This window comes from Macaca mulatta, chromosome X, assembly GCF_049350105.2.
Source record: "Macaca mulatta isolate MMU2019108-1 chromosome X, T2T-MMU8v2.0, whole genome shotgun sequence".
Classification (NCBI taxonomy): domain Eukaryota; kingdom Metazoa; phylum Chordata; class Mammalia; order Primates; family Cercopithecidae; genus Macaca; species Macaca mulatta.
The window spans coordinates 47,248,707-47,262,067 of record NC_133426.1 but is presented as its reverse complement, the minus strand read 5'-3'; the positions used below and the strand labels follow the sequence as shown (position 1 = coordinate 47,262,067).

Below are 13,361 nucleotides of genomic sequence, written 5' to 3'. Positions count from 1 at the left end.
GTCCCAGTAATCACCCCAGCTTGGCCACCCTCCACCCCTACAGGGATTTGCAAGCAGGCTTTTCACTTTAGACTTTTTAATATTTCATACAGCGATTATGGTGCATTCAGGAACCCAACCCCCCAAACCCACTAGGAGGGCTCCCACCCCTGCCCTCCCACCCCATTTCAGGGCCCCAGGGCTTAGGGTGGAGGAAGGGGAGGTAACCACCCATCCAGGGACTGACCCTGGAGACTGTCCCTGCCCTGCTCACCCTCCCCAGGAGATAGGGGGCAACACCTGGGCACAACCCCTCACAACCCCCTCCCCCAACCCTGCTTGTGCACATATGCACAGTATGGCTCCTTGCTGAGCTGGTCAGTTCCTGGCAGGGCCCCTACCCAACAGCACCTAGTGGGATGGGAGCAAGAGGGCTGAGCTGGGGAGACCCTGAGAAGGAAGGAGGCCCCAGCTATGGGACTGCAGGAGAGAAAGAGTGGGGCCCCCCACCTTGTCCATTTCCCAGAGTCTCTGGTAGTCCCCAGATCCTCCTGCAGCTAAGGATGGCAGGCGGGGGTAGGAAGGCGAGTGGCCATGGCATGCTTTCCCATAGCCGATCCCAGGGTCTGGTGATGATCAGGGTTCCAAATAGGGGCTGTGTCCCTGTCTCTGAAAGGCTGGGAGCAGGGCTTCATTGCACAAAATACTGTGGGAGGGCCACACGCAGGGGGTGGGGCCCAGCCAATCTGTATACAGAGATATTGCATTTAAAAAAATGAAAACCTCATTTAAAATAATTAAAAAAAAAAACAATGAATGAAACAAACAAAAAAAGGCCCACACAATATGAGGCAGGTGGGGCAGGCAGGAAAGCAGGCAGGGGATGCCTCAGACTCAAGGCATTGTCACCATCTTGTCTGAGTCGAGATTCCCAGCCTGAGCTAGCTCTGGACCCCTGGCTGGCCGTGGGGTAGTGGTCCTGGGGGATGGTATGATGAGGGGTAGGCCTGGCCTCAGTGTGGGAGGCTGGCACGGCCATGCTGTCCACCGGCAACTACCAAGATAGAGACAGACAGACAGACCAAGTGAAGGAGTGATGAGAGCTTTGTTAGCACCCAGCAGACAGGCCAATGGGTGGGTTGACAGGCCAATGGTCGGGTGTTTGGACAGGCAGCAAGGGACAAGTGGGCAGGTGAACATGGCTCAGGCAGGTAGGCAGAGTAAGCAGGGAAAATGTAGTTGGGGGCTGCCCTGTGAGGGGTGTGGCATCCCTCCAGCCGCTGCCTGCTGGGGCCTCGGTCTGTGGCTTAGAATTCGGTGTCCACCACGCGGAAAGCTGGCCTGCCTGTGGGGGAAAGCAGAGCAGACGGTTGTTGGTGGGTAAGCAGGTAGGTGGGTAGGGTGGGGAGGAAGACAAGGGGCTGTACCTACCTGAGTCAGGCATCGACGAAGACCGAAGGCTGGCCTCCTTTTGTAGCTGAATCTCCTTTAGTGCAAATATGGAAGTAGCTACAGATGGGGGAGACATAGAAGTGGGGGATGACCCATGAGGTCATTCAGGACCAGCCCCATATGACCCCACTGGAAGAATTAGAAAACGCTGCCTCTTCTCTGAGAGGCTTGACCTTCATCTGTCAAACAATTCCATATACAAACAAGCTACAACCAGGGAAGATAAAATACGGACTATTACATGACACAAAGAAATCATTATTAATTTTGTCAAGTGGATTATGGTATTGCAGTTACCACTAGTTAAGTCTAGGTGATGGGTGGTGTTTGGGGTTTGCTTTATGTATTAATCCAGTGGGGAGATAGGGAGAGTGAGCAAATGTTTTTTGTAGGTTTGATAATTTGTTTTTAAAAAAATCTTTTATAGGTATATGCTGAAATTATTTAGGGATGAATGCTATGATGTCTGAGATTGGATGTGATTCAAAATAATCAGAGAGAATATAGATAAAACCAGATTGACCACGGATTGATGATTTATTGGAGTACTTAGGGACTCATCATATTATTTTGACTAATATATAAATACATATATTTGAAAATATCCATATTAAAAAGTTTTTAAAAGCCAGATAGAAAAAGAGAACATCACATGTGATTCTATTTCTATAAAATACAAGGACAGAAAAAAACTTATCCTTGCTGTTAGAGGTCAAAACAGTGGTCACCCTTTGGGGAGGGGCTGGGAATAACTGAAGGAGATGCAAGGCAGCTGGGGGTGGGGAGCTTTTAACATTGTTTCTTGACTTTTGTGCTAGTTACAAGGATACGTTTCATTTATGAAAATTCATTGTATAGTATACTTATGATTTGTGCATTTTTTAGCGCATGTAAGGAAATGTCTACTTTAAAAAAGGTAAAATGCTATTGCATATATTTTTATGTATGTTTTAAATTTTTCATGAAAGGTAAAAGGAACTGAAAACTAAAAAATGTTTTCATAACAAATACAACCCATCACACCTGTGAACAAGATGTCCCCCCACTTAGAGTAGCATAGCCAGAATCCTACACAACCCGCCAGCTGGCCCCAGCAGTTCTGCTTCCCAGTCCCCACACTGGCTGGTCCATTCCCCAGCTCCACTCACTGTCAGGAAGTTTGTGGATCCGCTCCCCCAAACTGAGGAAGAATGGATGTTTCATGGCATCTTCTGCGGAGATCCGATTTCGACCCTCAAACTGAATGGGGGTGGGGGGAGGGGGATAGTATTGATTATCGTCAACGAGTAGGTCTCTCTGCCCACCTCAGACCCTGCCCCTGGTTTGAGGGGGGGGAGGTCCCTGTTTCCCCACACCTGGAATCCCATACCCCCAAGGCTGACCCAAGGTGGTCTCACCTGCAACAGCTTGGTGAGGAGGTCGGCCCCGTCGCTATCAAGTCTGCCACAAGGACAAAGAGACCTGCTTTAAAATGAGTTTGGACACTCTGGCCCCTAACGTCCACCCACCCACCAGCCTCACCGGGGTGCATGGCTCAAAAGGGCCTCGGCTCGGTACTTGGGGTAGTTGTATGTCTTGAACTCCTCGTTGGACAGGATGCCTGGCCACGTCTCCTCAGTTGGGGTTCCTAGTAGGGAAGAGGAGTTACCCCAAACATCTCACAGGTCCTCTCTGTGTCTCCACAGCGTCTAGGGCCCATGCCTCCTCACCTAAGATGCGGAAGATGAAGTGTAGCTGTTCCTCCACCGTGGAGCCCGGGAAGAGGGGCCGGCCTGTGGCCATCTCATAGAAGATGCAGCCCACACCCCTGGGCAGGGAGGGCACAGTGAATAGAGAGGCAGCTGACTGGGTGGCTGTTGTGACCAAGCCACCCCCTTTACCACGTGGCCCCTGCCACACTTCCACCTGTCCTTACCACATGTCAATCTGAGTGGAGTAGTCCGTGGACCCGAGCAGGATGTCAGGGGGCCGGTACCACAGTGTCACCACCTCATTGGAGTATGTCTTTGTTGGGATTGACTTGGCCCGGGCCAGGCCTGGAAATCAGACAAAGGACAGCTAGAGTGAGGGGGTCATGGGCAAAGTCTGGGGGAGAGTGCAGTTGAGACTGAGGGTGTCCTAGGCAAAATCTGGGAAGGCTGAAGGGAAGTGAGACTAAGTGGTCATGGGAAAGTAGGAGGCTGGTGAGCCAATGAGAAGAAGGGGGAGGCCAGTGGTACCAAAGTCAGCCAGCTTGAGCTCTCCTCTCTCGTTGATGAGCAGGTTCTGGGGCTTGAGGTCTCGGTGTAGCACCTTCTGCCGGTGGCAGTAGGCCAGGCCACGGAGCAGCTGGAACAGGAACAGCTGGGGACCCAGGAATGGCAGGCAGAGATCAAAGACTATCCACTAGCCCGACCCCCAGCAGGCACTGCTCCCCTCCCAAACACAGACACCAGGCCCAGAGCCTTGTCACACAATAGAGGACAGGGTCCCAGTGCCCTCCAAGGGCTCCTAGCAAAAAAAGCCAAAGGGAAAAGTCCATTTCTGGGAGATTTGTGGGTTGGAGTGGGTGAGTGGGGGCCCCCTTGTGCCCCTGCTTCCTGCCCCACACCCACTTTCACGTTGTGCATGTTGATGATGTTCCCACAGTCATCCAGGTACTGCTTCAGGTCCTTGTCCTGAGGAAAGAAGAGGTGGTACAGGAATGAGGGTTACTTCCTACGGCTCCTGGCCTTCTCCCCACCTCCCCCCGGGACCCAGTGCCACCCAGCCTTACCAGGTACTCAAAGACAAGGGTGAGGGACTTCTCCGTGTGGATAATGTCATGTAGTGTAACGATGTTGGCATGTTTGAGGTCCTTGAGCAGGGACACTGCAGGAAGCATGGGAGTGGGACGGGAAGAGTCAGGGTCCTACCCTCAGGACAGAGGTGAGGACAAGGACTAGAAAGGGACAAGCCCAGGTTTTTTTTCTTTCTCCAGACAGTTCAAGGTAATGCCTCGGAGCCACCAGCTCTAACCCACCTCATGCAAGTTGTCTCCCCATGTTGCAGATGTGGAAAACAAGACTCAGAGGAGAGTATGGAGCAAGAACCTGGGATTGCAGCCCCAGGCTCATGTGACACTAGATTTTCACAACCTGTTTTTGGTTTCTGGGAAGGGGCCTGGCTCCAACCCTCAGTACACAGGCCTGCAGCATCATGTGAAATTGAATTTGCACACTCAATTTCAGTGCAATTCAAATTCATTCCATGTGATATTCTGACTAGAAATTGTTACAGTAAATAAATTGGTGAGCACTTCCAGGGGTGTTCTCGGAACCAAACCCTGGTTTGCAATTCATCCACCTTTTATCCAAATGGGAACAGATTCCTGGTTACCCTGATTATTACCTGGATATGTGGGTAACAGGCATTCCCATGAAAGCCAGAGTGTTTTGCGGGGGGTCCCAGAACCAGTCTTTGTTCTCATTATGGAGTGTGTGCACCAGGGGTGAGTTGGGGAAGCCTGGGGCAGATGGGATGGGGGTGTGTACCTTCCCGGATGGCGGTGCAGGGTGCCCCCTCTTCATGTTCCAGTCTGATCTCCTTGAGTGCCACAAGGTTGTCTGTGAGCTTGCTTTTGCCTTTGTAGACGGTGGCATAGGTACCCTGGAATGTGAGGAAGTGTGACAGGAGAGGTGCTATGAGATTCCAGGAGTTCCCACTGACCTTCATCCCCACCATGGGCCTCCTAGCTGCCTCTCACCTCGCCCAGCTTGTCCAGCTTAATGTAGGTCTCCAGTTTCCCAAAGCCAATCTCAGACTGTGGGACAAATGAGGCAGGTTGAAGCAAGTTCAGAAGGGTCTGGGAGAGGAGGAGAAAAAGGAGAGGACAGGAACACAAGGTGCTTACTAGGCTGACACGACGGAGGCGGCGGCTGAGGGGCTTGTCAAAGATGGGGCTATTGAGGGTCAGCTTCTCCAGGTAGCCCTCAGGCAGCCGGATGTCAGCTGGTAGCGATAGGCGCTTGTTGATGTCCTAGCAGGTAAGGCGAGAGAGAAACAGGATCATGAGTTCCACCTCCCCAGGTCCAACCCCCTTTTCCAGCTCCTCCACCATCCAGACTGGGTCAAGCACCTCAGTGGAGATCTTGCGTGGGGGATGGTTGCGCATGCGCACTCTCACTGGAGACTGCACCTCATCCGAGGAAGTGGCTGAAGCCTGGTCACTCTCCCCATCAGACCCCATCTTCAAGTCCTCGTGCACAATCTCTGGTGGCAGGGAGAGGGGTAGGGCAGGCCAGGTGGGGTCAGAAACCACAGGACACCCCCTCCCCCATGAGACATATTCCATCATCACACATGTGTGCACATGGCCCCCAGAGGAAACCTGGAGTCCCTCGGGGAGAGGGTGATAGGGCCCAGGGAAGCTCAGGTCCATCTAGGACAGGTTGAACTGGGGGGTGGGGAGGCAAAAGTCACCTGGTGGAACCTTTCCTTCCAAGGGAAAGCTGAGCTCAGAGCTGGTAGCTAGGTGGTGGCAGGGGAAGCCAAGGGTCCTGGGAAGGCAGGCCCAGGGCAGGCAGGTACCAGAGGCCTGAGGAGGCCATCACAGAGGGCAGAAGGGCAGAGGGAGCCTTGGGGCAACTGTGACAGGCGAGGCACCCTGTGCCCCCCTACAACGGGGCCTGGGCAGAAAGGCAAGGAGAGGAGCGCAGATGGACAGATAGACCGAGGGTGTTGAGAGAAGATGGGAAGGAAGGCGGAGAAGAGAGCACATGGGGGGCAGAGAAAGGGCAGAAAATTGAGAGGAAAATGAGGAATGTGGCCACGAGGCAACACCTGGGAAGCAGCCTGGGGTCATATGGGAGAGGGGGTAGCCAGTGGACCCACCTGGTGCAGAGCTGAGTGGGCCCCGTGCAGAACGAAGTTCCCCAGGAGCAGCACGTGTGGGGGCCTCTCCAGGGTCACTGCCGCCACCACCACCACTCTCATCCAGGCCTATCTGCTCAGGGGCACCATTGGTCTTGTCTATGCCTCGGCCACCTCGGAGTGTCATTGACAGCTGCCGTTTGATCTTCTTCATCCGATCCATGGCGATCTGAGCAAGGGACAAGGATGGAAATGGGTCTCATATTAGCATTTGCTTGATCACCATGGGTCCCCTAAAGCCCACAGTCTAGCAGGGGGCACTGACATGGACTTGTCAGTGCTCACTCAACCAATATGGACCCCAGAGCCACTCAGGATTTCTGGAAACCCAACATGGACGGGGATCTTTGTAAGTACCTGCCCACCCACAGAGCCAACTCCACTGGGACCCTGCTCCTAAGTAGCCCACCTGAGTTCTCAGATTTAGGTGGCTGATTGAGGGCAAGGGCCCAAACGATGGATTGTTGGCCTCTAGGGGAAAAGCCCCACTGCAGGAGCAGAAGGCTCCATAGCAGATCTTCTCAGGTACAGCTGCAGTGATGGGCCCAGCCATGGGTCGGCCAGGGCGTGTGCCCAGAATTGAAGGATGGGTGACATGGCCTCGAGCACGCCCATAGAGTGGCATAGTTCTCCTGGCACCACCCTCAAAGGCCAAGGCAGATTATTCCCTGTGGCCACAGGGATCCTCCTCCTGACTTCTCTAGCACTCATCGTCATGACAACCACTGCATCATCCCATTCATCTACCCAGGTGGGTGGGGGGGGGAGTGTGTGTCAGGGTGTCCTGCCCAGACCCACCCACTGGGTGGGATTGTGTGGAGGGGGGGATCTCAGTGTATACCAGCTGTTCTCAGGGCTGCCAGAAAGGTTTGATCAGGTTAGGACCCCTAGGGTCCAATCTAGGCTTTTACAAGCCAGGTCACATTTCTCCTCTACTCAAGAATGTACTACGTTTCCCATCACCCCAAATACACACCCCAGTCCTCAATGTGGCCCACAGGTCTTTCTTTACCTCATTTGGCCCTATTACCTCTCTGCCCACCACCCCCCCCAACCGCCCTGCCACCATTCTTACTTGCTGTTCTGCAACCACACCCAGCAGAATCCCACCTCGGGGCCTTCACACTGGCTGTTCTTGGTACCTTGGAACACCCTTCCCCTAAATTTCGAAATGGCTCACTCCCCTCTCCCTTCAGGCCATTGCTCAAAAGTCACCTTTTCATGAGGCCTCCATGAATAACCCTATTTAAAATCTCAACCATCCCGAGCTCCCTTACCTTGCCAGTTATCCCCCCAGCACTCATTACCTCCTCAGAAATGACACCACCTACTTATTTGTTTCTTTAGTCTTTACTGTCTATCTCCTCACCGCCACAACTAGAAGATCAGCTCCGCCAGGGTAGATTTCTGTGTTTAGGTCACGGCTATGTCCTGAGGACCTGGAATAGTGACTGACACAGAGTAGATGCTCAAAAAGTGCTTATGGCAGAAATAAGTGAATCAGGGGGCTGAGGGCCTAGGACCAACCTCTGCTGAGGTGATGAGTCCCTGCTATTCATTGAACAACCCTAAACAAGGTAGCCCAGGGATGCTGGCATCGACAGGAAGATGACCTAGATGGATTGCTGAAGGGAATGGGGCCACCAAAAGGCTTAGGCCAGCCGTCTTCTGCTTCCTCTTGGGCTCTGGGCCAGCAAGGAGGGGGAAAGACCTGGCCCAGGAACCATCTGGACTCACAGCAGGGCCTAAGATGGCCCAGGGCCCAAGGGAAGTAGAGCTAGATAGGAGGTCGAGGATGAGACTGGGGCTGGATTTGAGGAGAGAAATGGGTCATCTGCTACCTTGAAATCAGGTGCTTCCCCCAGCAGTTCCCACCCCCACCTGGCTGAACTCACTATCCCCAGGAGGGGTAGGGGCCACCCTAGCAGAAAGACCTCAGATACAGGATGAGGTCCATCCATGGAGAACCCAGGATAATGACAAAACATCCTGACGTGGGAGGCTGAATACTGGGCCTAAGGCGAGGAAGGTAAAGCATGGCCAGCTCCCAAAGACAACCTTGTGTCCCCATATGGCACAGATACCCAGTTGCTTTGCATGTTGCGACAGGGAGTAGGGGAGGGGCTGGGGGAGACTGGAAGTAGGGCTGAATGGAGGATGGGGAGGGAGCCAGGAGGAGCCATGGGTCCATGACCTCTAACTGGAAACCCCAAGGGCTGGACATGCTCTGGAGTTCAGTTTCTTGGGATTTTAGGAAGATGGGGTGTAAAATCTGTATATCACATGACACTCCCAGAAAGGGGGATGGGGGGGGCTCAGGCAAGCCCCTGTGAACAGAGATAAGTGAACATTTATACTCAAGGAAACTTTTAAATATCATTTCAGTTGATTGAGCTTTTTAGATTTCAAAAAAGTGAAGGAGGCAGCAAGAAACTGGACATAAAACCTCACCCCAAAAAGGGCACATGTCCTGCCTGACCCTTCCTGATCCCCAAAGACATACACCCATCCTCAGACTACTCTCATACTCAAGGATACTCACCACACCAACCACTAAGGACCTGGTCATCGCACTCTATGTCCTGATCCCCATTAATACACGCTAGACCCTCAAGGAGGCCTCACTACATCTTACCTGCTATTATCTCATATACCCATCAGCATTCAAAGCCCTAACACATAACATACCGCCCTGAACTCTGTCAGCACACACTCAGCCTCCTCTGAGTAACTCTTGCCACCACATTCTTGGGCCCCTCCCTGGCCTAGCTTCTTCTTACCTTCTCCATAGCACTGACTCCCCACATTAACATATTGTTCCCCTTACATGATTCTGACCTCTATTAACATGCACTTGGGGTACTCTATAGCTGACCCACATTAGCACTCACTGGACTTTCTTCATGCTGCTCTGAATGCTGTTAACATAAAGTGAACCTTACAGAAAGATCTCTAGCCAGTGTTACCCACACTCAGGCCCCTTCACAGCTATGACCATCATTAACACACATTCCAGTCCTTCTACTGTCCTGTCCCCTTGGTCAGCACAAACTGAGTCTTCACTCAGGCCTCATTTCTATTAGCACACGCTGGGCCTCACACAGTCCTGCCTCCCCGTTAGTACACTCTGAACCCTTACTCAGCCCTATTCCCCAGGGACACAAGAACACACTGTTCTACCATGGCCTGACCCTCATTAGTGCACACAGGTCTCCATTCAGCCCTGACTCCCATTAGCACACACTTCAGCCCTCCCTAGCTGTAATCCACTTTAGCACACCGAGATCATCACACATTCCTGTCCTCTATTGCTCTCTGCTCCGACCCCTCCACAGATATAATCCCTGTTGGTTACACTTGGATCCCTTCATGAAAGCCCTGATCCCCCTTATTACACACTAGATTCCCTCTGCAGCCCTACCCCCAAGTAGCACCCCCTGGAACCTCAACATACTCTGGTCCTCCGCGGACACAAGGGCACAATCTTTGCAAGGTTCTGATGCTTATTAGCATATTCCAGACTTTACACAGCTGACTCTCCCAATGGCACACATTGAAGAGCCTCTATGGCTCTAAACCCACATTAGCAACCACCAGAACTTCTTATATTACCCTGCTCCTTCCTAGTGTGCCCTCGAGACTCTCATTCCCTGTGTCCATGGACACACTCACACCTCACATCACCTTGACTCTTCATCCACTGAGCCTCTGACGGTGCTAAAACACTTCCTTCCCCACCACCCCTTCCCGGGCCCAGGCAGACACACAATTTGCATCTCCCTTAGGCCAGGCTCAGGTCTTCCACAGTTCTTCCTCCATTAGATACCCTCAGGATCTTCCTCCACTCTGCCCTCATTAGCATATACTGGGTCCCAAACTACCTAGACCTTCGAGGCCACAGGCATACACTCTCTACAGCCATGACCCTCACTGGCAGACACGCCTCACTCGAGTCCTTTAACTACCTGCCCTCCAAAAGCACACACTGCATTCTCACACACCGCAGGCCCCAGGGACAGACACGCAGCATTAACAGCATCCCGGGCCTCACTGCCACACGCCAGGCCTCAGAGCCCTGACCCCATCAGCACACGTTCTGGTACCTGTGCCACCCTGTCCCCCATGAACACACACCGGGCCTCTCCGCGGACATAACCCCTATGAGCATGTCTTGGAACTTCCTCGACATCCCCCGTTATACACCCTCGGGTCCCTCACCCGCTCCGCACCCCGCCCTCCTTCCACAAGCACACACGGGGCCTTGAACCTTACACGGCTTATTGGCATGAGGCTTACTGCCACATGCTCCGACCCCCATTAGCAAACCCCCCAAGTCTTTCACCCCATTGTCACCCATTTCCACACCCTTTGGTCCTTTGATTTCCCCTGCTCCCCATTAGCACCCACAGCACTTCCCACCCCAGCTCCCAGGACGGGCCCAGGGCGGGGCCAAGGTCAGGGAGGCCCCAAATGACCCCCGCCCCGGTGCATTCTGGGAAATTCGCCGGGGGTGGGGGCACCTGCCAGCCCGGCAGCCCAGACCCCTGGGCACCGCCCGGGGTGGGTTCTGAAGGAGGAGGGGCAGCCCCCACGCCTCGGGGACGCGCTCACCGGCGGGGGCGCGCGAGCAACCTCAGAGCCGCGGGGCCGGCGCGGCGGCGCCTGGGGCGGCGGCCCGGGATGAGGCCGCGCGACCTCCTTCTCCTCCTGTTCGCCGCAGGCGCCCGTCCCAGTAGTCTTCAGCCATGGTTGCTGGGCCCGGGCCGCCGCCGGCTGAGGAGGAGGAGGCGGCGGCGGCGGCGGTGGCTGAGGCGGAGGCGGCGTCCCGCTCAGCCGGCCATGAGCTTGGCCGCTGCGGGCGATGCCCCCGGGCTCGTTGGCGCCGGCTCGAATCCGAGTGCTCACGGCGGCTCGCGGCTCAGAGCCGGCTGATCGCGGAGTGGCGGCGGATCCCAGGGCCGAACAGCCAACGGCCCAACCGCCGCGCGCGCCGCGCTCCGCGCATGCGCACGCAGGCGCTCGGAAGGGTGAAGTAGAAAGGAGGGGACTCACCTCGGACTGCCTGTACCAAAGGACCCGTCCGCAGCGGGAGGGGACGCGGCCATCGCGAGCCCACAGGGGGATGCGGCGCCAGGCCGGGGACGGCACCAGGGAGAAGTGTGGAGGCTGTTTAGTACTCAGTTCCGATCTTGGCAGAAGTTTGCTAGCGCCTAGGTGAGCAGCGGCCAGTAACCTGGCGCGTCCATCACCACTCGCTCCCCCTACTCAGTCTCACTTGGTACATCCCCATGGTGGCAAACGGGACTTTTGCAAGGAGGAAAAAGAGAAATGAAGCACTCCGTTCTAGTCCCTTGAGGTGCCTGGGGAGGAAGGCATTTTAAAGGTTCGCGAGAAGATGACTTTTCGAGGAGAGGCAGCCTGAAGAGTTATTGGCCTTTACCACCTTACCTAGGACAGCCTATCCCCGCCCATCTGCCCCCCCAACCGCTACCTTATTCCCATAGTGAACGTGTACAGCCCCGCCCTTTGAGGTTGTCGCCCAGCCAATCGGATTTGCTCTCTGTGGCGAGGCTGAGCAAGAATAAAGGGCGTGGCTGACTGAAGAGGCGTGATTTCGCTTTCTACCCAACTCCACACGCCTCCGCCCGGGTTTCATAGGTTTTCTCCGTCAGCGGGGGTGGGGCCTTCTTTTTGTTCTGAGCTTCTCCTTCGCTATAGGCCGAATATTCCGCAAGGTGATTGGTCACAACTGCGCTCAATCGGGTCTCGTCCCGCCTTTAGCCCGCCCTCCATCTCATACAGCGGGCCTCCCGGGGTGAAAGCGAAGCTGAGAAAGGGGAAAGAGGCGGATCCTTAGAGGTGCAGGAGCCGCTACTGCGCATGCTTGGAACTTCTAGCCGGGCGGAGCCTCTCTTCTGCCTCACACGAGTATTTGCATAGGCGCCGTGCGTTGGATTTTCCTGCCACCTCTCTTGCCCGCCACAGCCCCGCCCGTGCCTTCCCTCACTCTGCGGGTTTTTTGTTTTGTTTTGATGTCAGTCAACACAAGTAGAACACTCCGCGATTTTATTTCCATTTTATTTATTGGGCGCCTGTTGTGTGACAAGCACTAACAGGTCGACCTAATCCCTCACTTCCTTCTGCCTGGAAAACCACACTATCCCCAAGTCCCGCTCAAAGGGCTGCAACCTCCAGCAGGCCTTCTGGCACATCCTTACACTACCCTGTTCCAAAGCAGCCTCCCGCCTCTTCCGGGCTTCCCTTTATGGCAGCCTTGGTCACACCAGTTAGGATTTTCAGTAAGGTTTATATTAGTGAAGATTTCCCGGGCCATGATGGGAGTGGAAACATTTGACAAAGACAAAAGTCCTCGCCTTGGCCTAGAATAGGTCCATCACTTCTCTGACCTCATCTCTTCCTCTTCTTCCCCCGACTCACTGCCACCATACTAGCGCTCTTTCTAGCCGTTTCTGAGTGAAACGGGCACAATCCAGCCTCAGGGGTTTTGCATTTGCTGTGGTTCCCTTTGCCTGGAATGCTCCTGCCCCACATCCACGTGCCTCATTCTCTCACTTCTTCCAGGTGCTTGCTTCAACGTCATCTCCATGAAGCCTTTCCTATTTAAAAATTCCTACCTGCACTGCCATCATTCCAGATCCCCAGATGGGGCTCTGTTCCTCGCCTTTTGAAGAACATTGATCAACTTCTAAGGTACAATTTGCTTACTGTGCTTATAGTCTGTTCTGGGTCTCAAGCTAGCAGAACATAAACCGCAAGAAGACAGGGATCTTTGTTTTCACTTTCTAGGCACGTGCTGTCTCACGTGCCTAGAAAGTGACTGGCACACAGCACGCAACAAATGTTTGTTGAATGCCTGCCAGAGCAGGCCAAGAAAATAAAATGATCAGAAGGAGGTGGGCAAATAGTTCCAGGCAATGACAAGAGAAACCTTTGTCCCACCCTATCCTTTGTGGCTGCTGGGTGCAGGGGGCTCGGTGCAATGACGCAACCCCCGCCTGCTGAGCCCTGATCTCTGGCTG

The 13,361-nt window shown here is 54.2% G+C and overlaps 1 protein-coding gene across 17 annotated transcripts; it reads right to left on the bottom strand.

The window, feature by feature from the left end:
• Positions 1 to 59: 59 nt before the first annotated feature.
• CDK16 (cyclin dependent kinase 16) lies at positions 60 to 12,184 on the bottom strand. Of its 17 annotated transcripts, none has more exons than XM_077988606.1 (17): positions 11,374 to 12,184; positions 7,691 to 7,772; positions 6,283 to 6,490; positions 5,528 to 5,661; positions 5,303 to 5,428; positions 5,156 to 5,212; positions 4,944 to 5,058; positions 4,187 to 4,281; positions 4,026 to 4,088; positions 3,651 to 3,774; positions 3,347 to 3,467; positions 3,141 to 3,238; positions 2,953 to 3,058; positions 2,829 to 2,871; positions 2,580 to 2,670; positions 1,411 to 1,488; positions 60 to 1,324 (listed from the first exon to the last, which is right to left on the bottom strand). In XM_077988606.1, exons 1-17 carry the CDS (start codon positions 11,424 to 11,426, stop codon positions 1,287 to 1,289), a joined length of 1,632 nt encoding a protein of 543 aa, XP_077844732.1. In that variant the 5' UTR covers positions 11,427 to 12,184; the 3' UTR covers positions 60 to 1,286. The 17 variants fall into 17 exon arrangements, with proteins under 17 accessions (XP_077844732.1, XP_028697720.1, XP_077844733.1 ...); XM_028841887.2 differs by having other exon boundaries at positions 2,829 to 2,892; positions 11,374 to 11,948; XM_077988607.1 differs by having other exon boundaries at positions 7,691 to 7,760; positions 11,374 to 11,904.
• Positions 12,185 to 13,361: the final 1,177 nt, after the last annotated feature.